General features: G+C 39.5%; 1 protein-coding gene across 9 annotated transcripts in view; it reads left to right on the top strand.

The window, feature by feature from the left end:
- The first annotated feature begins 1,914 nt into the window (after window positions 1–1,914).
- The window catches only part of COBLL1 (cordon-bleu WH2 repeat protein like 1), a 77,433-nt gene continuing 59,438 nt past the window's right edge, over window positions 1,915–19,909 (top strand). For 3 of the 9 annotated variants that reach the window (XM_039382075.1, XM_039382074.1, XM_039382073.1), the window contains exon 1: window positions 2,154–2,294. In XM_039382075.1, the coding sequence (XP_039238009.1) occupies window positions 2,221–2,294 (74 nt within the window). In that variant the 5' untranslated portion in view covers window positions 2,154–2,220. Of the gene's footprint in view, window positions 1,956–2,153; window positions 2,295–2,318; window positions 2,414–3,036; window positions 3,084–3,318; window positions 3,392–19,909 lie in introns of those variants that run through there. The other 6 variants (XM_027733646.2, XM_027733644.2, XM_039382077.1 and 3 more) reach the window with 5 other exon arrangements.

The raw sequence follows: 19,909 nt of genomic DNA, 5'->3' as shown, positions 1-19,909 counted from the left end.
AACCCAACTATTTTAAGCCTAGTTACCATAATACTGTCACTTCAGAACATGGCCTGCAGGCACTCAAGTTTAGAGCCTACAATGTTGCTAGTGATCAGTGTTTCAGATGTGTTTAGTTAAAACCAAGATAAGAATAAGAGATGTGGTAATGTAAGAAAATAAGCATAACCTCTCCCCTCTTAAAGTGAGATTGGCATTATTCAGTGAACTGCTTTTTAAGATAATCCCCCAGGCTGTATTGGAAATTGTTACCACTAGTAATTTTTTTTAGGTTATTCCTCTGATGTCACTTTTCTGCCTGGCATTGCTGAGTTTCTATTTTTAGCCCATGTGAGCTATTCTATAGATTGCAATCTTTGTGGCATTAGTACTTGCCAAAACAATTAGACTATAGGATATATTGGTTTTCAAATGAGATTGCAAAGGGATTGCTACAACCATTCCTTATCTGCTGGTGGTGCAGCAAAGTTTATTAGAAGGGATGACATGACACCAATGTATGTCATTATTCTAACTAATACAGAATCACCTATGAGGGTCTTCAGTTCAGTCAAAACAGCACTATAGTGTTGAATCATCTCACACTTGGCAACCTGTGAGTTTCATTACCATTTAGAAGATGTTGTCATGTAATGGTTTTGCCCAAAAAGTAGCTGGTTAGAAACGTGAAGTTCTTTTGTACTTAAACTGAGGCTACAAACTGAATGCAGAAAGTTACTGTATCCTGACCGCAGAAACAGTCGACATACAAAAGAATTTGTCAACCTTCATCCCAACCTAGGAAAGGGCCAAGCAATTTGAGGACCACGAGAAAAGAAAGTGGACTGTCAAAAGAGAAAACGGATCCAAAACTTACATAAGGTCTTCAATGACATTGTTCTTAGTTGATCAATTCGTTGAACCCCGTCTCTGGACGGGACCATGGAAATCCCATCTGACTCACCAGTGATTAATTTTTTGGTTTAAGAAACATACACAGATTAATGGGGCGTGCCTGATAATGGGATGTGGTTATTCAGGGTGTGAACAACTTCTAGGGTCTGTCAAAACAGGTGACTTCAGGTTTAGTCTCCACTGAAGAAGCAAAAAATAAAAGCAGACGAAAATATTTTTTGAAGAAGCACAGTACAAATCAGAAGGGCATACAGGGAGAAGCAAAATGTTATTAAAGTGCAATATCTATACTGTGCTATATACAGTACTATAGTAGATATTATTAATATTAACATCGAATATTATGAATGTTAAAATCAATTGGTCAATTTTATTATTTTTTTTCAAGATATATAATCTTAGAAATAGTCAGAAAAAGGACATTTATACTAGAATGCAACTTTGTATTTCTTCCCTATGGAGAAAAAACCAAAGGTATAAATGCTTTGCGTTGACTATTTTTCAACTTCTATTAAGCACTGGCCAAAATATTACCTGCATAAAGAGTTGTATTTACTGTGCAATATCATCTCCTGGTCCCACTGCACAGCAGGAGAGGCAGTCTGTGCTGACCCAGGTAAGCAGCACGTAACAGCCAGATCTGCTCACTAGATATTGCATAGAAAAGCCTTGGTGCTGTCATGCTCAACGAGCAAAGTGAAGATCAGGCTGAAACCGCTCCTAACACCGGTAGCTCGTCACCCCTGACACGGGTAGGTCGCGGCTCAGCCGAGTCCCGGGCGCGCTCGTCAGTGGCACAGGGTGGCACAGCCCGGGTGGCCGGGCAGGACAGTCCCCACCGCGGGCTCCGCTCTCGGCTCTCCCCACCTGTGGGGATTTCGCCTTGTGCCCTGGTGGCTGGAATGGGGAAGAACTGAGCCCGAGGCAGCCGCCGGGACGCTTCGCTCGGGGAGAGGAATTTTCCAGCCGAGAGAAGCGGCCCTGCCCCCGCTGGCCGCTGACAGCCCGGGGCCGGGGCCGAGCGGAGTCCCCGGTCCGACCTCCCCCGGAGGGACAGCCGGGTGTGCGGGGGCGGGAGGGAGGCGCTGGGACGGGAACAGGGAGTCTCTGTGTCTTCGCGCGTGCCGGAGCGGGGAAGGCTCCGCGTTTCAAATTTCTCGCCGCGAAGTTTTTTTTTTTTCTTTTTCTTTTTTCTGTGTGTGTGTGTGTGTGTTTTTTCCCCTCCGCCCAAGGTGTGGTTCCGTGAGCGGCAGAAGCCTGGCGGAGCCCTGAGCGCGGCCGCCGCCCCGGGAAGGCGCCCCGTGTCCGCGCTGTAAACAGCGGGCAATGCCCGCGCTCGGGGGCGAGGCGGCGCCGGGGGCAGCGCAGCGGGGCCGCCCTCGCCAGCCCGCCCCGAGCAGGTGAGGCGGGGAGCCGGGGCGCCGTGCGGGCGGGTCCCCGGGTTGCGCCCGCCCTGCCCTTCCTCGGCCGCTGGCATGGACGCCCGCGCTCGGCCCGCAGCCGCCCCCCCGCCCTCCGGGTAAGCGCAGCTCACGGCTCGGGCGGGAGCCGGGGTAGCGGGCGGGGAGCCGCGGCCGTGCGCGGGGCTGGGTGAGGTGAAAGCGAGGGGGCAGCTCGGGTCTGGGAGGCCGGTGCGGTGCCGGCCGGCTGTAGGTGCGTGTTTGGGAAGCAGGCAGGGGCGAGAGGCGGCTCCCCAGCGCCGGGGGGTGGGTGAGCTGTGCCCCTGCCCGAGGCTCCTGCGGCGGGGGCGAGGCGGGAGCCCCGGGCGGGCTCGCAGCGGGGGCAGATGGAGCGGCGCGACCGTTGAACGGCCGCGGGAGCGGGCGGGGCGCCGCCTCCGGAGCCTCGACGGCATCTCGGCCGGTTCTCCGGGCTGAGCGCGGGCTGCTCCCCCGGCCGGGGCTGCGGGACTGCCCCGCCGGGCCGCCGGCGCCCTCCTCGGCGGTGCCCGGCCGAGCAGCGGCGGGCGAGGGACGAGCATCGCCGTCCCGGTGCCTGTACCGGGCTGCAGCGCTGCCAGCGCGGGATCCGCTAGGTGCGCGGCTCTGCTGGGGAAATCTCCTCGGGTCAAGACTTGCCGGAGCATCCTTAGGTGTGCGAAGTCAGCTTCTAGCTCTCCGGGTGAGAGTGGCAGTGGCGTGGGAGCGCTGGGCCCTCCTCGGTGCTCTGGTAACTTCCCACGCTGGGGGGTAAGGAAAATAAATAAGCGGCATCTATTGGGATTAGTGAAAGGGCTGGTTTGTTTCTTTCTAAATGTTAGGCCTCTCAGAACATTTTCTTATAATGTGTCAGAAAATGTAACTTTAAAGAATATATTTTTTAAAGCTTAAGTAAAACTACCCCAGTTATAGATCAGGAGGAGGATAATTTCTCCTTAAGTAGTCAGATACGTTTGAAGAAAATTAATTTGCTCAATAACTTCAGTAGGAACTTGAGTGAATCAAACTACTGGCAAGACTGCTGGAGTTATCTGTAAATAGAAGAGACAAAATACATGGTGAGTGTATTTTTTAATATAAAGACTTTCTTAAAGCTTCCATACTATATGCAAAAATTAATTACTTGGTTTTCTGACCAAGTGTCTATAGGGTAAATGGATGCAAATGATGGCAATTTAGTATTTGCAGCAGCAATCAAATCAGTTTGAAGTCATGGCTGTAGTGAATATGGAAGACTCAAAAAGGGATGGGTATTTATTCCCTTAAGGCCTTGTCACCATTCCACATTTATATGTAGCCATTGACAAATGAACTTTATATTGTTAAACAATGCAGAAGGTATAATTACTATAGATAATCACTGCATTTGTAAGACTCTGGGTATGTAAGCACAATTGGAAGGACTGAGTTTTGGATAATAGGGCTTGATTCCAGATTAGGAAGGGGCTAAAACAGTATGTCTTGAAGGTCCTCAGTTTTACATGTGGGCAGAAACATGAAAACAAGCAAAAAGACACAATTAAAACTGTAGCTGTTCTGACAGTTTCACTAGGCCTGTTGCCTGCCATAATGCTGTTGGGTATAGTGAATTTTGGCTGCTGCTTGACATCTGAGTCAGGAAAAGTAGTCTGTTCCCTTTATGTGACTTCAAGCATCTGTCAGCAGCCACATCTCAGTTGTGAGAAACATGTAGCTAACAGAAATGCTCATTGCGTTAGCCCTGCAGGTGTATTTTCAGGCCTTTTATCAGCTCTTCCCATTTAATTTGGTACTTAGAAAATCAAGTTACCATGCCTTTCTTATTACGAGAGTTCTTTATTGGCAGTCTTAATTATTTCCTGGAGATGGTCTCATTTGTTCATCAAAATGCTGGATTTGAGGAAAAAAATTTGGTTATACCAGAAATGGCAACTCCCAGTTTTACTGAAAATGGTCCATGGATACATTTTTGAATAGTAAGCTGTTACTGTCGTTCTCTGAGATGATAGGAAAAATTGTCCAATCTGGGAAGAATTTCAGTTGAAATAGCAATTTTCTTTAAATGTATTACTAAACGATGTGATATACTGCATTATATATCTTCTTAAATTGTCTAGCCAGGTTGAATGTGTTGATAATCTGCAGCTGAAAACTGTTTACCAGTCAATGTGTTCTTAAATCACTATTTGAAGTTCTGTGGAGTAATTACTGCTAACTCTTCACAGCTTAGAAAATTTATTTATGCTCGCTGCTAAGAAGACTAGAGACCTTTAAAGTGTTTTGTTAGTTTTCAAGCACTGATGTTTGTTTAGTCTTGGAACTCCTACATAACTTAATTACTGGTGGCTCTTCAATATAGAACTTTGTTATCAGATCTATGGGAACAAGCTTTGGGAAAGGATCCTGTCATATCTTGGAAGACTTTTTTTTTTTAAGTACAGGATTATGCTATCCTATTGAAAAATTTTTTATTAAAACTAGTTGTGGATAAAAATATTTGTCTGACTTTGGTGAAAAACATGGCCTTGTTATTCTCACTGTACCTTCATGGGAAACAGGAAAAATTTTTAAAAAAACAGCTTCTGCTGGATTTTTTTTTTTAATATGGTGAATAGAAAGTGTGCCCAGCAACTGGCTGGAATTTTTTGGAATATGATGAATAGGAGGTGTGCCTAGTTACTGGCTGGTAATGACACATAGTTTCTTCTTTTAGCAGAAGAAACTTGGCTGGACCTACTTTTAAGGCATTTTTATAGCTCGTCTATCTTACCCTGAGTAGCACTCATGACAGTGTGCTCCTGCCAGGCCAGTTGACACAGTCTGCTGCTGTTCATTACAGAGTTGAATTGGCTTTATGTATTGTCTGTGTTATGGGATGATAGGAAAATGTGTGATTTCATACTTGCAAATAAAAAAAGTGGCTGTAGTTGGTATTCCACCTTTTGAACACAATTTTCCTGCTGTTGCTGGATGTTCTATACCCTGGAGTAAATAAATTTTTACATTACAAGTAGATGTCAGTGGTTGACACAGGATTTTACCACGAAGAACTGTGTTATAGTTTAATAGGCCATTAGAATATTGGAGCAAGTGTGGATTTGGGTAAACAGAAGATTGATATCCTTTGAAATATTAGAATGCACATTGAGATCCACCTTTAATTCAATTGTAATCAGTTTCTGAGAATTTCACATTATTTCATTTGTTCCCTTAAGTCATATTTAAAGCTGTATTCTTACTTACAAAATAACAGCTTCGGACCTGCTTTAGCCCGGCAAACCCTCTTTGTTTTGTCGTTTTCATTGCGAGACTAAGGAAAACATGCTTAGCAGATAGAGCTGCTCTCCAGGGGCTGAAGATAGACATGGTTGTATGGGGGAGGGAGCAGAGCCAAAGAGCTTTGGTTTGCTTACTGCCAGAAACACTCTTCGTGTGTCTTCATGCTCCCATTCACTGTTGCTTGGCCTAGTGAATGTATTTGAAGAAATTAATAAGGAGAACAGGAGAGAAGTCTTTTTTCCCATATTTTCCAGGTCTGTTTCAGGAAGTGAGAGATGTTTTCAGGAAGAACAAGAAATTTACCTTTTCTCTCATGTAAATTGTTGAGTTTTTATCAAATAATTTCAATTTCTGGAGACATCAGCTGTGGTGCAGTGTTGGCAAGTGTCTGGCATCAAAGTTGAAATACTGATTTGAGCTCTCTTCCTTGTGTTTGGTTGAGTTAGTTCACAACATAGCCACAGGTTTATTCAAGTATAAATGGAAGTCCTCCCTGTTGTGGAGTGTGGGGAGAGACAGAAAGTGTAGCAATAGCTTCAAACCAAGCATTCTATGGCCAAGCCACAGCAGCAGACTGGGGTTGGGTGTGTGTCTGAATTTGCTCAGTTTAGTGAAATTTAAGTCAGGACTGAAACTACATTTTTCACTTGCAATGAATTATCTGTTGCTATTGCTCTGTATGCTGTATTGTTGTATAAACTTTTATCAATAAAAGCAAGACCTTTTGTACTTGTGCTACTAAATGATAGTGCTGTCATGGGTTAGGCTATCATGGGTTTAACAAGTAGTTCCATCTCAGATGAGCTTCATCTCCTAGACTGAGGTCTTAAAGATAATAGTATGTTCTTCTTACCCCCATGACCCTGATGAAGAACAACTAATGGAGCAATAACAAAATGGAAAGAATTCTGAGAATTTGTGACCATAGAGATTGCTGGATGTTTGAAGCAGGGAATTAGCTCCTTGGTGGGTGGATGCCCATCAGGAGCCACTTGAATACTAATCATTCCAGGGGCCAATTTACCAACTGAGTGTACACATAACACTTCTTGAGGTGATTATGTTGCTCTTTTTAATGCACCTACCTTAACAAAGGCAACATCAAATAGTTGCATGACACTGGTGCCATTAACTGAATGTTGTGTTTGAACGCTGGTTTGATTACTCCAACTTTTTCAAGTCTGAAGTCATAGCTGGGTGCCTATGGAGTAGTTAGTGCTAATATTCGCTGTTGGAGTGTGTTGCTGTGGGAATGAGATCAAGAAAACATTAGAGGGTTGAGGAATGTGGATACTAGGGTGAAAAAATATGTGGGAGCGTAATACACAAATAGAGAAATCAGCAGTTATTTCAAAGCTTTGTCCAAGTGTGATGGTATCCTGTGAAAAAGAAAAGTGAGAGCTAGATCATGAGATATTAAAGCATTTGAGGGGAAAAAGTGCTTGAGAATGGAAGGTGGGTTTTGGTGTCATCTTAGGGTAGCTTCTTCCTATTTTTTTTTGAGTTTTGTTTTGTGTACTTTAAATGAGGTCACATGTTTATGTAAACCTGAAGATCGCTGTTTATTTTGAGTAGGCACATCTGTGTCGGGTGGAATAAGAAAGGAGTTCATTGCAGGGGACCAAAAGCTTAGGTTCCAGAGGAAACTGAAGGTCTTTACGGGACTCTTGCCATCTGACAGATAAAATAATTCACTCAGAATATTTTAAAGTCTCAAATAAGTGTTTTTTTCCTGTAATCTGGCAACATATAAATCGGTCTCATGGAGTCCAGAACTGCTTCTGACTATCTTAACTGTAGCTTGGAAAAAAAAATTCTAAGCATGCAAGTTTTTCTAGCTTGACTGCTGTTGTTTCTGTCTGCCACTGTTGTAGTTTTAAGTGTGCTGGGGAGCAGCAGATGCCAGATTATCCAGCCAGCTCTTGGAGTTGTAACAAGGTTATCATGCTCAACTAAATATTTATTCTTTTTCCTAGAAATTAACAAGTCAATATGACGAGTTGCTCTGTTAATGTAGTGGATATAAGGAGTGCCAGGTGTTCTCTTTTATGGATGCTTGCAAGTTAAAACAGATCTGATTGTGCATTTTCTTTTCACCTGGCTCTCACTTGCTTCCTCAACAGCTGACCTGCTACTCTGACTTAAGTTCACATAGCTGCCTGCTGTTTTGAGAAAGAGTTGCTGTTCACTGTAGGTATTTGCTGTCACTATGTACTGCCTTAAAACTCAGAGCTGACGTCAGGGCATTAGAGGATGACAAGAAGCCAAGATGTTGGCTCCTAGATTCCTGTAGAGTTCTGTGGCTGTGCCCAGTGTTAGCACAATGAAGAGGAAACTCTTACTGTGCAGTATAGGACAATGGAGAGTTCAAGGGGGAAAACCACCCCTGCTGTTCTGAACTGTAACAACCAATTAAAAACATGACGAGCTTCACCTGAATTCTCTCCTGATGTAAGGATGCACAATTAAAAACGCAACTCTTCATGAAAGTAGACTTAAATATTTACTAACTGGAGTTCCAGTAGATGTGTTCTGACTTAAAATCTCCATGGTGATAGACTGATGGATAAAAGTGAATTTTTTTTCATGGTTTAAGAAATGCTTTTTTCTGCAGAAGTGGAATACCATGGGAATCCTTACAGAATTCAGAGTTCCTGGATTTGTTTTTTATTTTCTAGGAGGCTATCGAGTTCAGAAGGGGCATGTACATTTGTTTGTACCTTTTGGTTGTTGTAAATGATCAAAGTGCAATAGGTGGTTTAGGGATGGATCCCTAATCTATGAAATGTCTCCCTTGGGAGTTTGCATTAATGTCAACTCGGCTGCAAGACTAGGGTTGTCAGGATTGCTATTTTCAGTTAAAGAAAATAGAGTATGTGAGTATTTTTAGCTAGGCATAAGCTTTCTCCTGTGAGAATGCATTGGTTTTGTTGGAAGCTTTAGTTTTATGGAGGTTCTCATTGAAGAAATAGCTTCCAAGCTGTGCTTTCTTAGGTGTGTTTTAAAAATACTTTCTGCATATTTCTTTCATTTTCATTTCTGTTCTGGAAACAGAGTTACTTGGTTTGGAAACTATAGATCAATCTTATTTAATAACAGATAAACCTCTCGTCCTCCCCAAACAATGCAAATGGTCACTCTATGTTAAACAAGAAATGTAGTGAGCTTGAATTTTTCTCACAGAGAAAGAAACAACCCCCCTCAACAATCAAAACACCATCCTATCTCAAAGGAACAGCACTAGAAATGTAGGTATTTTTCTTTAAAATTAAATCAATTTTCAGTTTAATATTCCTGAATTATTGATGTATTGATTTAACAGTCTTGTTTTTTTCATGGGCCGCCTTGGTTTCCTATTGAGAATTAATTTTCTCTTTTGATATTGTACCTGACTTTCATGTCCGATCTTCAGATGGGTTTTCTTCCAAAGACTGATGCTCTATACATGAGGTTTAGCAGGTAACTTTAAAATGTTTTGCTATGGGAAGAGCATAAGCATCTTCATCTGTCCCTTTAATACAGACTTACTATTGATGAAGTTATCTGGAGGAACTGTTTCTTCTATTCTTTTTACAAAATGAATTGTATTTTTTAATGTTTCATTCAGTTTGACTTTTCGTTTGCTTCTTTAGTTTGGTTTTTTGTCTGTGTCCCCTCCATGCCCTCCAGTTTGATGTGCTGGAAGCTTTGCCGAATAAAGTGAATTAAGTAGCAACGTTCAAGGATGTGGGACCGTCAGTAGAGTAGCTATGGCAACTTTGTGTTACTATTGTCCTGAAACTTTTTATACATAGGTATCAAGGTAATTTGAAGGACAGTAGGGAAGAATATGGTGTGCCAAGTTTGGGTTGTGTTTTGTTTTTTTGTTGTTTTTTTTTTTTCATTCAGTTATTTACCAGTTGTTTGTTTATCATTGTACTGCTCTTGACTTTTGTAAAGCCCAGATCAGTTATTCTGTACTGTCAAACTAGACTGACAAAAGAACTGAACATAATATTGCAGGTAGAAGGTAATCTCCTGAGGTAGCTGTTGTTTAACTGTTCTTGTGACAGCAATGTTGAAAGCTCTTTCTACTTGGGAAAAACAATGTTTTGTCTCTGTATCTAGCAAAAAAAAAGAGGAACCAAGATGTCTGTTAATAACAAAGTTGAGAAAACAAATGTTTACAACTTGTCATGCTGGGTTGTAACCCCTTGAAGCAAAGATGAAGTACATCTTTATTTACTAGTAGCTGTGGGTTTAAACATTTTGTCCTTTTCATTAAAAATTAATGTTGTGCAAAGTTAAATATGTAACCATTTTGGCTTTGAGAGAGTAGAAATGATTTGCATGAATGGATGGATTTTTTACTTCTTTAGTTAGTAAGTCACCACACAAGGTGTGTGTTAGTTCATGATGATAGTACTGTAGGTGGAATTTCCAGAGTGGAATTTCTGATGACTTTCAGGCATTTGTGTAAAATCAGAAGTTCAACCCATGCCAGAAATCTGGGCTTTGATTTTATTCTTTTTTTTTTTTTTTAAATTTTTCAATTCAGAAACTTTAATTCCTCAGAAATCAGGTATCACTGTGTGTTGAAAATTTTCCCTAGGTTTCCAAACTTATGAATTTTTTAAGAATTATTGCTTTTTCTCTTTAATCTCTGAAGTCTCCAGACATAAACTTTTCTGTATACTCTGACAGTCTCTGATTCATGATCTCTGACTTCCCCTTGCCTGCAATTTTGATCCTCTCCTTCCACCCACATTACAAAGCAGCCTCACTAATTCCATCTTTGGCACCCTCCTTGAGCTATATTTACCTCATTTAGTTTTAAAAGTACTCACTGCTTGGAGAAAGTCCCTTTTTGCTGAATCTTAAACTTCAAGTAAGTTTATAAGTCCACAGCTACTAGTAAAAAAAGTACTTTGGTTTTGCTTTAAGGGGTTACAACCCAGCATGACAATTGGACCTTTTTGGATTCTGGCTTTGTGCATTCTTTTAAATCTTCATATTTAAGAGGAGCTTTGACCTTCAGTTTGGGCCTTCCATCTATTGTTGTGTTGTTGTTGTTGTTTGTTTTGTTTGTTTGTTTGTTTAAGTTTTTGTTTGTTTTTTTTCTGGTGTGTGTGTGTGGGGTTTTTTTCCCCCTGTGTCCTGCTCTCCCTGTATCTGATCCCTCCTCCCCAACATCACTCTGAAACTGTATATTCTTCTTATAAATGTGGCTTTGTGTTTAAATATTGCATGTCACATTTTACCAAGCTTAATGCATCTTATTCCCTTGTACTTAAATGGGCATGGAGACTATTTTTGCCACAGTATTTAAAGGGAGAAGGGTTTCCCAGGCCCTTTCATATGGCACTTAAAGCAGGGTCGTTGACTCTCTTTGCAATTGTTGATCTCATCTGCTCACTTATCTACAGCTGAGTAATGCCTTGGACATTGCAGTATTTGGAGCTGAGATCTTAAGGCAGGCAGTGATAGCTAGAGACATGAAATAGGATTTTTTTTTTCTTCTTTCAACTAAACCAGAGTTTGCTTAGGACTTTGTTGGGCCAGTAGCAGTAATTTTATTAATGTATTATATGCTGTCCTTCCTCAGAATTAGGTATGTTTAATTTGATGTCTGCATGACAGGCTATCAAGATGTTTGTTGTAGAAATGAACTGATGAAACTGGGTTAAATGTATCTTTATTCCTTTAGCTTCTTAATGCTTCTCTTGTTTCTTGATGGTTGATTGGGATTTTTTGGGGGGGGTAGGGAGAAGGGTCTGATTTTTCTGGCAAGCGATAACTGCAGGGATCAGAGGATTTTGAAATCTAGGTAATTTGGGTGTTTTGTTTTGATGATTCTTTTGCAGTGAAGGACACATATTCCCTCCTCCCCCATAGGTATTATTGAGATATTCTCAACATGGCAGGCAATGCTTGTTCACTTTTGTAGAAAAGCAATGTGAAAATGTAGAAGATACGGAAAACCAAAGCATTTCATAAGCACTTCTTCAGAGCTGGTGGTTGGCAATTGTGAGGGGTATAGGAGAGAATCTGAAGCGGCTTATTTTGGAAAAGTAATAAAGATCTGACATCACTGTCTGAACTGCTGGAATCTGTCTTATTTCTAAGCATCTTTGACTGTTCTCATATTTCCACTGCCCAAACATTCTTACAAACTTTCCAGTCTTCCTCCCAAAATACACTACTTCAATGCATCTTTATCCATAAATCTCAAATGAGTAAGGGAGGAAAGAAGCACAATGAATTGTAAATGTTAAATGAAACCTTAAAAATATTCAATGGTTTATTTCAAAAAAAAGAAATGGAGATTTGGTACTATGATAATTTTAGAAATATTCAAGCAAATCAATAGGTTTTTATTTTTTTCTTTCTGGTGGTGGTCTTTAAGATACTGCTTATAGGCTCCTGTTGTTAGATTTTCTTCTTGCTTTCACTTACCTCAAAATTTTCCTGGATACTGTGGTTCCAATATGTAAAGCCTGCCAGCTAACAGGTTTACGGGATTTATTTTTTCTTAAGACTGCTTGCCAGCACTTAATCCAGAATAAGATTTTATGTTATAATTGAGAATGTTTGGAAATAATGACACATAACATAAATGCTGACATGTCATCCTATACAATGCCAAGCAGTATTTCGTATGTGTTGAGTGTAGATGGAAATTGTAAAATTACTTGGTACCCTGACTGAGTGGTCTTGTGGAAAGATCTATATAGTGTCAGTCACCACTCTGCCCCTCTGCATAAGAGGCTGCTGTCCTGTTTGCTGTCTTCACTAGAGAAGAACAGCTGGATATTTCTGCACGTTTCCTGATTGAAATCTGTCTATTCTCGGACAAGCTGATGCTGCCTCTTCCTGCTCATGGTGTAGAGATCTGCAGTAGGAAATGAAGTGTCCAGTGAATTGTTTATTTTGTAAAAATGTTTGTCAGAGCCACCTGGGAGAACTTTAGCAACTTAAGAAAGAAATACTGTTGCAAAATTCTACCCTAGTTAATTGAAAAGTGTGCAATTTATTTGGTAACAACATACTCCTGTAAAGGAAAAATGCTTGCGTATAGAAAGAGTTCTTCTGTTACATGGAATCAAAAGCTCCGAGGTTAGAAGTAATATTTTATAATGTTTTAACTTTCATTTTAAAATAGTTAAAAAAGCGTAATGAGATCTAGAAAACTCTATCTACTCTTATTGACCCTTCCCACATCCTGTCACATCACATTTCACATTTCAGTCATACACTGAGTGTTTCCCTGAGTCAGTTTGTGGTATCATGTGAATAAATGCTCAACATGGTAGAAAGATCTCCAGTCTGTTTGTGAAAGAGCATGTGATGCTTTTTCAAAGATAAGAAGGCATAGCTAAATATGGCATAGCATTGGTTGAAATTGTAAACATTCAGTCATTTAGCTCATCTCATAAAAGAAACTTTTGGCTCCTGATGGTAAAATGAAATCCATCAGAAAAGGTGAATCACATCCTCAAACTGATGTAGCTATACCAATATTATGTACCGTTGTGTTTATCACTCAATTAACAATATTTTCACTGAAATATTGAAGTGACAAGTGAGAAAGAAGTGGCTTGGTGACTCTTTATGAGAAAGATCAGTTCATTCAGAGATCTGACACTGGATATGGAGATTCATTCTTCCTCTTTCCTCTGCCTTTTTTTTTGGCTGATTGCTTTCTGGTAGTCATTGAATAATTAACAGCAGTTGCATACCTTTCTACCTCCCTTATGGCCTATCTAGGTAGAAGGAAGTTTCCATGTCTTGTTCTAAACTGAATAGGTTTGCTGCTGCTGTTGAACTGGTGGAGTGGGTTTGTTGCAGCTTCTTTATATCCTCTTCTTCAGTCAGAAGAAGCCAGTGATAAACTGTTGGTCGTCATGAAAGTCTGGGGTAATTCCTTTTTCTCTTTTTAAGGTTAGACAAGGCTTTTGTTCCTTTTCCTGTATTCATCTTAAGATATTCTTGTAGTTTGGGATGTTTTTGAAGTGTCAGCTTTGCATTTCTGGATCCAAAGAGAGAGCCTTTCTGCTTTAAGCTGACAGCATTATGTTAGTGACTTTATATCCATGTAATAAAAGTTTCAAAAATTCTGATCGTCATCATTTTATGCGTGTCAGAAGAACAGCTAGATGTCCATTACCCGCAATTTGAGTCTCTTCTCTGATAAGAAGACAGTGTTCTTTCCATGGATTTCCTCCTTTGGGCGGCATTCAAAATCCAACCCATACTTAGTGGGGAGAGGGAAAATGTGGCACTTAGGAGAGGTCGATGGGCTTTGGGTTACTGGCACTTAAAGTTTCACTCAATAAGGTGAAGGTGGACTTCTGAAAAGTTCAGAGTTTTCAGTTTTAATGCTCCCTTATTTGTGTCTTGTTCTGCTTCTATGATCTGTATAGATAGCTGCCCATGTAGTTTTGATCCAGATTGACTCCTCTGGTTTTCCACATGTTAACTTTAGTTTTATGACAACATTCTGTGAAAGCACTGATCTACTGCAGTTAAAATCAGGGAAATCAGGACAAATTTTGGAGAGATTTTAGGAAATGAACTATCTACAGCTTGTCCCTGACCTAGCTTCTACCACTAAGGACAGGAGTAGAAGCTCTGGTCTAGGTGATGTTCTGATCTGCATACCTTGTCAGGCTTCTTCTGCTGTAGCAGTGTTGGTGTAATTTTGCCTATTCTTCACCCCTACCACACGGCCTTTTTTGGTCAGTGTAGACAAATCATAGGTTATTTATTGCTCTTGAATTGGGGTCATTAGTTACTACATAAGAAGTTTGCCCTATATTGGTATTGCTAATTGCCTTTTTATTTTCACTGAGATTGTGCTGACATGCTGCTTACCATTTTCTTGAGGATAAATGGATGAAAAATGTTGATATCTTGTAGATATAGCTAACAAAAGTTTCCTCATTTTATAAGTTTTTAGTGATTTAATGTATTCAACAAACACCAATTTGTTCTAAAACTGTTTTGAACAAATCCAGTGGTTAACAGTTAAGCACTCTTGGTCTTTCTATTTCTAAAGTGTGACAATATATGAATGGCATGTTCATGAGTTACTGCATGGTTACAGAGTATGAGCATATAAATAATTCAAAAAGCTCTTTGGCTAGTTACTTTCATGGGTAAGAATGTGGAAAATACTGCATTTCTGACAGGATTCTGACTGTTGCAATAACACAGGATACAGAATTATTAAATACACAGAATAATCTGGGAGATCTCTAATCAAATGTTTTATACATATATTCCTTTAGGCATTTTACAAAGATTTGCTGTTATATTCAGGGAAAACTTGTAAATCCAGGGAGAACTTTACAGAGATGGTGTAAGATATCAGGAATTTGTGTTTTAAAGGCTTTAGGAGATCTTACAGCTTAGATAATTTGAGCAATATTTTTGTCCTTTTCTCTGAAATCCATAAAGTAAGAAATTCCTTTTTCAGTGAATTTTCTTGGGTGGTTTTTTTTTTTACATGACTTCCTGGGTGGGAGAAATGTGTTACTATTTTAGTTAACGTTTATAAACTTAAGTAAGATTGTTTCAGAACACTTGGTATACAACCATGTGCTCTGTAGGTTGGGTTGGTATCATGTAAGAATTTTCATAAGGAAAGAACCAGGAAGATAAAATACTGTTAAGTTGAAGGGTGCTGTTTCTTATAATGCAAGGCACTCAGTTATAGGGTCTGATAAATAAAGCCCATAGACAAACTCCCCAGCTGTACTTTAAGATGAAAACAGGATGTTGGTTGTATTGCTGGAGATCTGCAGTATAAATCAAAGGATATGCTATTATTGCTGTTTAAGGAAGCTGTACTCCCTTAGAGTAGTTCTGTATATAAAAGAATGGTAATTGCTAAGCTTATCAAGGACTGGCAGTTCTCCTTTTCCGATTGTGACCTGGTGAATCCACCTCTAGCTCATGACTTAAAACGTTGCCAGTTATTTTAATCCTCTATTCAATAGGACAAACAGAATGTGGTTATTTTTATCTCTTTATGGTACTTAGAACAAGTAGAAAACCCCTTTACCATATTCAAGTCAAAGGTGGTTTTACTGAGAGGTATGTGAATTGTTTCCCCAGTGCCTATTAAACCTCGTCAGTTCAAGTTGTGTCCCATTAGTCATGGCATCTGAAAATGGCCAGGTGGTTTTCTCCCCTTGCAGGGTCTCACCTTTCCTTCTACTCACTGTTTTTGTGAACAGTTCCCTTATAGCCCCTTTAAATTTTTGTTTGATAGCATAAGTCATATTCTCTTTTAAAGTGCTTCTTTACCCCTATTGCACTCATTGTACTATTCTACTATGTCTTAATGCTGACTGGAATGGTGTTGCCTTTGTTTTTAAAATTAATTTAATAATTTTTATGCTTCTAAGCACTACATCCAAGTACACTTTCCTCAGGAAGAAAGTATGCCAAAATGCTTTTATGCTTTTGATTTCCATCAGTTTATTTTTTCTCTTCAGGGAAATCATAGAATCATAGAATTGTTTGGCTTGGAAGCGACCTTTGAAGATGGTCTAGTCCAGCCCCCATGGTAGATCTGTAGTACACTGTAGGGTAGCCTAGGTTGTTATTAAGGAAATACAAGTAAATTTCTCTTATGCAGAAGTAGCTGAATCTGGAACAACAATGAGTACGTGGACAAAGGTTACATTGATATTCCTATAATATAGATATGTTTTTATAGAAATTTTTTTTATAAGTCCTCAAAGCTGGAATTGTTTTGGTAGAGTGATTTTAGCATAGCAGTTTACGCTGGTTAGTAAAGAGTTGGCAGCTTCTTAGTATTTGTACTCAAGTGCAGAGTTAGCTTCCCTGCAGTAAGAATCCTGACCATGAATCAGTTTGGAAACCAGTCCATGCTGCTGATGGAAGCAGAGGAACAAAGAGCCTGATAAGAAAGGGAGAAGGCAGCAATGGTGAGTCAGTTGTGCAGGACTGTGCGGGAAACCAGATATACTTCACTCCTGAAAGAATCTTAACTCTTTACAGCATAAACTTAGTATTGTTTTAATATCAATTGTGCTTTATACTGAAATATAAATTCATCTTTCAAATGTATAGTTTTCATGAATTTGACATTCAACATGACCATTCCATTATTTACCATCATTTGTCTACATTTTGCTGAAGTTCTGTGAGAGAAGGATGTTGCAGGAACTTTTTAGGCTTATGGAGGCTCTCGGGGTACCTATTGGTATCCCCTTTTCATAATTTCTGATTCCTTATTATACCCACTTTTCATTATTTTTTAAATCATAAATGTTGATAAAATAACTTTATATTAAAACTAGGATTTGACTGTATTCCAATAACAATTAATGGATGTATTTTTGAAGAAGTAAGGCCTCTCTAATCTGCCTTTTTCTGCTTTTTCACAAGGGTAGAATAGGAGGAAGAAGTCTCAAAATCTTGAATTTGTTTAATTTCTGTACTAAACAGTTGTAGGTATTAATCGGAAGTGAAGTATTTTTGTTGAAGCACAAGGAGTTCTGTAGTACAGATCAAGTTATATTAGATGTAGTTGGGAGGATACCCGGTTATATGTAGAGATAAATAATTTCTATGAAGGGGAACCTTTTCTGGGGCCAGAAACTACTTTTTAAAAAGATATTTGTTAGTTATCAGATATCTTATTATCTGTAGCAGTGCTTTATTAAATAAGGATAGGCAATGATTTAGGGTTGACCAGTGATATTGGAAAATGTATATAATTTCCCCTCTGGTTATTAAAGAAAAATTTTAAATTCTAGTTGTTCATATAAATGGATGGTGTTCTTTAACAGGCCAGAAGCATGGTTATCAGGAGACATGCTGTGGAATTACCCTGGTGTGACCTTGTAACTGGTGGATTTGAACAGCATTAAGCATTATTTGAACTGGTTCAGTACTCTGAAGGCCTCTTAATTGTACTGCCAGTATTCTTTTTCTTAAAAATTGTAATGAAGTGGAATGTATTCTGGGGTGCTTGTCTCAGTTACACACTCTCAGAGACAGTTCTCACTGTGCAGCTGTATTGTGCCTTAAAATAATTGTGATTTGTTTGCTTATTTGTTTTTTCCTTTTAATTTTAAGCCAATACTACAACTTTTCATCCACAAAGCAAATAGCTGTTGCTTTTGATTAGTAACTAAAACCTTGGCAAGTGTGTAAATTCCTCAGCAGGGCACTGGTTTTGAAGAGCTACTTATGTTCCAGTGAGAAATCTTTTGAACAGATTGTTTTAGAACATGTGATTTTTATTTTTCTTTAAACTTTTTTCCTGCTTCTGTACTACATTATCTGCACTGATTTACTCCTTTCCTCCGGGAAACACATTTGCATTAAAGATCCGGCCTTCTGTTTATTTAGTTCCTGCTGCTTATTGCTTCCATGGGGTCCTCTTTGACCTTACAATTAACAGAAAAATAACTGATATCCTAGGAATTAAATCAAGAAGAAATTAAAATTCTGATGGATTCTTTCACTCATCAAAACTTCCATTTTGACATGCAAAGGTCCTCAATAATAAAAATAAATAAAAAGATTAAAAAACCCTGTAAGGAGCATGTTTTTTGTAGCACCTCTGATGCATCATGTAAGGCTTTAAACTACAAGAGTCAGGGATACCACTGGTTCCTATTGTTAGATGTTGGCTTTGTCATAGAAAAAGTTCAGTATTTTCCAGAAGGTGCTCTAACCTGGTCTGAACCTGTTTTTATTGATCTGAGCTGTTTTGACTAGCTGACTTTTAGGTAGAATAGTTGCATTGCACTATAGCATTTCACAGTCCCAGCTGATACACTGACTTCTATTTTAATTTGGTCAGCTGGTGTAAGGATTCCTGCTGCAATTAGTGCAATACTAAAATAATAGTCATTATAAGAGATCATTCAGCTTGCTTTTAAGCTTAATTATATCCTGCAAATCCAGTGAAATAAATTGTATTATTATAATTTTGTTGGAAATAAACAAGACTGGTGAGAGATAAAACTGCCATATCAAAGAATTGAAAGGGTTGACTTCAATGTTGTCTGCTTAGTGCCACTTCAAATGTCTAGGCTTGGTAATTTGGTCTGATTTGCATATAACAGTGTCATGTTCAGAGGCACAGGATGCTGAGAAAGGAAGGAGATGATTTGCATTCCTTAAGTTTCTGTAAGTGGGAGTTTCAGATTTGAATTTGGCAATAAAATACTGAGATTTTTCAGAAAGAGCTACACGATAAAAGAGGATAGGCTACCAAGGCCTGCAGCTGGGTCCTTTGGCAAATAAGCTTGTATGTACTTTTTCCAAAACGGAAAAGCCAATTTCCTTTGATCCTTTTCATATTTAAAAAAATTTAAAAGAATATGAACAGGAGTGGACAACCTGAAAAGGCAGTTTCATCCCTCCAGTGAAGAAGGTAAGAACTTGGCAGTGTTTGGTTTATGGTTGGACTTAACGGTCTTTTCCGACCTGATTTATTCTATGATTCTGTTGTTTCCTTCATGCAGTCACTTAGCTGCATCACTTAGCATCAGTTGTGATAAAGTTATGCCATCATGTAATTGGGGCTAAAAAAAGGCCTCAATTACTAATTTTGAAGATAGACAACGGATAGCTCAGCCTAGCTGTAAAATTTGTCTTGCAATTTTCTCGGAAGCTTTTGTCATTGTTTTGATTCTTTGTTTTTGACAGTCACCTGGTATCCTAATTAACCACCTTTGACACCAGAAAGCTAATAGTATAAAATATTTTTAAAGGCTGCTGGATCATACTTGCAGTCTGAAAAACTGTTTCCCATAGCGTGCAATGTTACCGTGACAGAGATACTCCCTGTTCAACCCTGTTTCACATCAGCAAATATGCAGAAAATGGAATTATGAGACAATGATGGCAAGCTTGAGTAACCACGTGACCACATGCACAGAAATAGTGCACTTCTGGGAGGTGTTTTATCCATTATTTAGCCATGTTAATTTTGTTTCTTGCTTAGCAAAGCAGCCAGGCTGCTGGTGAATATTTAGAAGGTGTGGCCTCCTAATTCATACTGTGATTAGCAGTGGGATCCAGTGAGGTTGTGTAGCCAAAGGCTGATCCTTAGGTGGAGAAGATGGTGAGAGGTTGGTGAACCTTATGAAGAGGAGGAGGGTGAAGGCATCGAGAATCACTCAGTCTGTTTCCTCTGTCTTTACCTACTCTAACTCCTAATTTGACAGGTGAATTCTGGTCTCTCCTAGCAGCAAGTCACAGCTCGTTTGAGCCTCTATACATATATGAAGTGACAAATAGAGCTGTAGCCTATTCTTCTGGTCCCTGTTAATATATCTGAGTCGATA

This window comes from Pipra filicauda, unplaced genomic scaffold (genome assembly GCF_003945595.2).
Source record: "Pipra filicauda isolate LSUMZ 115617 unplaced genomic scaffold, ASM394559v2 scaffold253_size2546935_pilon, whole genome shotgun sequence".
NCBI lineage: Eukaryota > Metazoa > Chordata > Aves > Passeriformes > Pipridae > Pipra > Pipra filicauda.
Note: the sequence above shows the minus strand (reverse complement) of the source record. Positions and strands in the feature narration are given on the sequence as shown.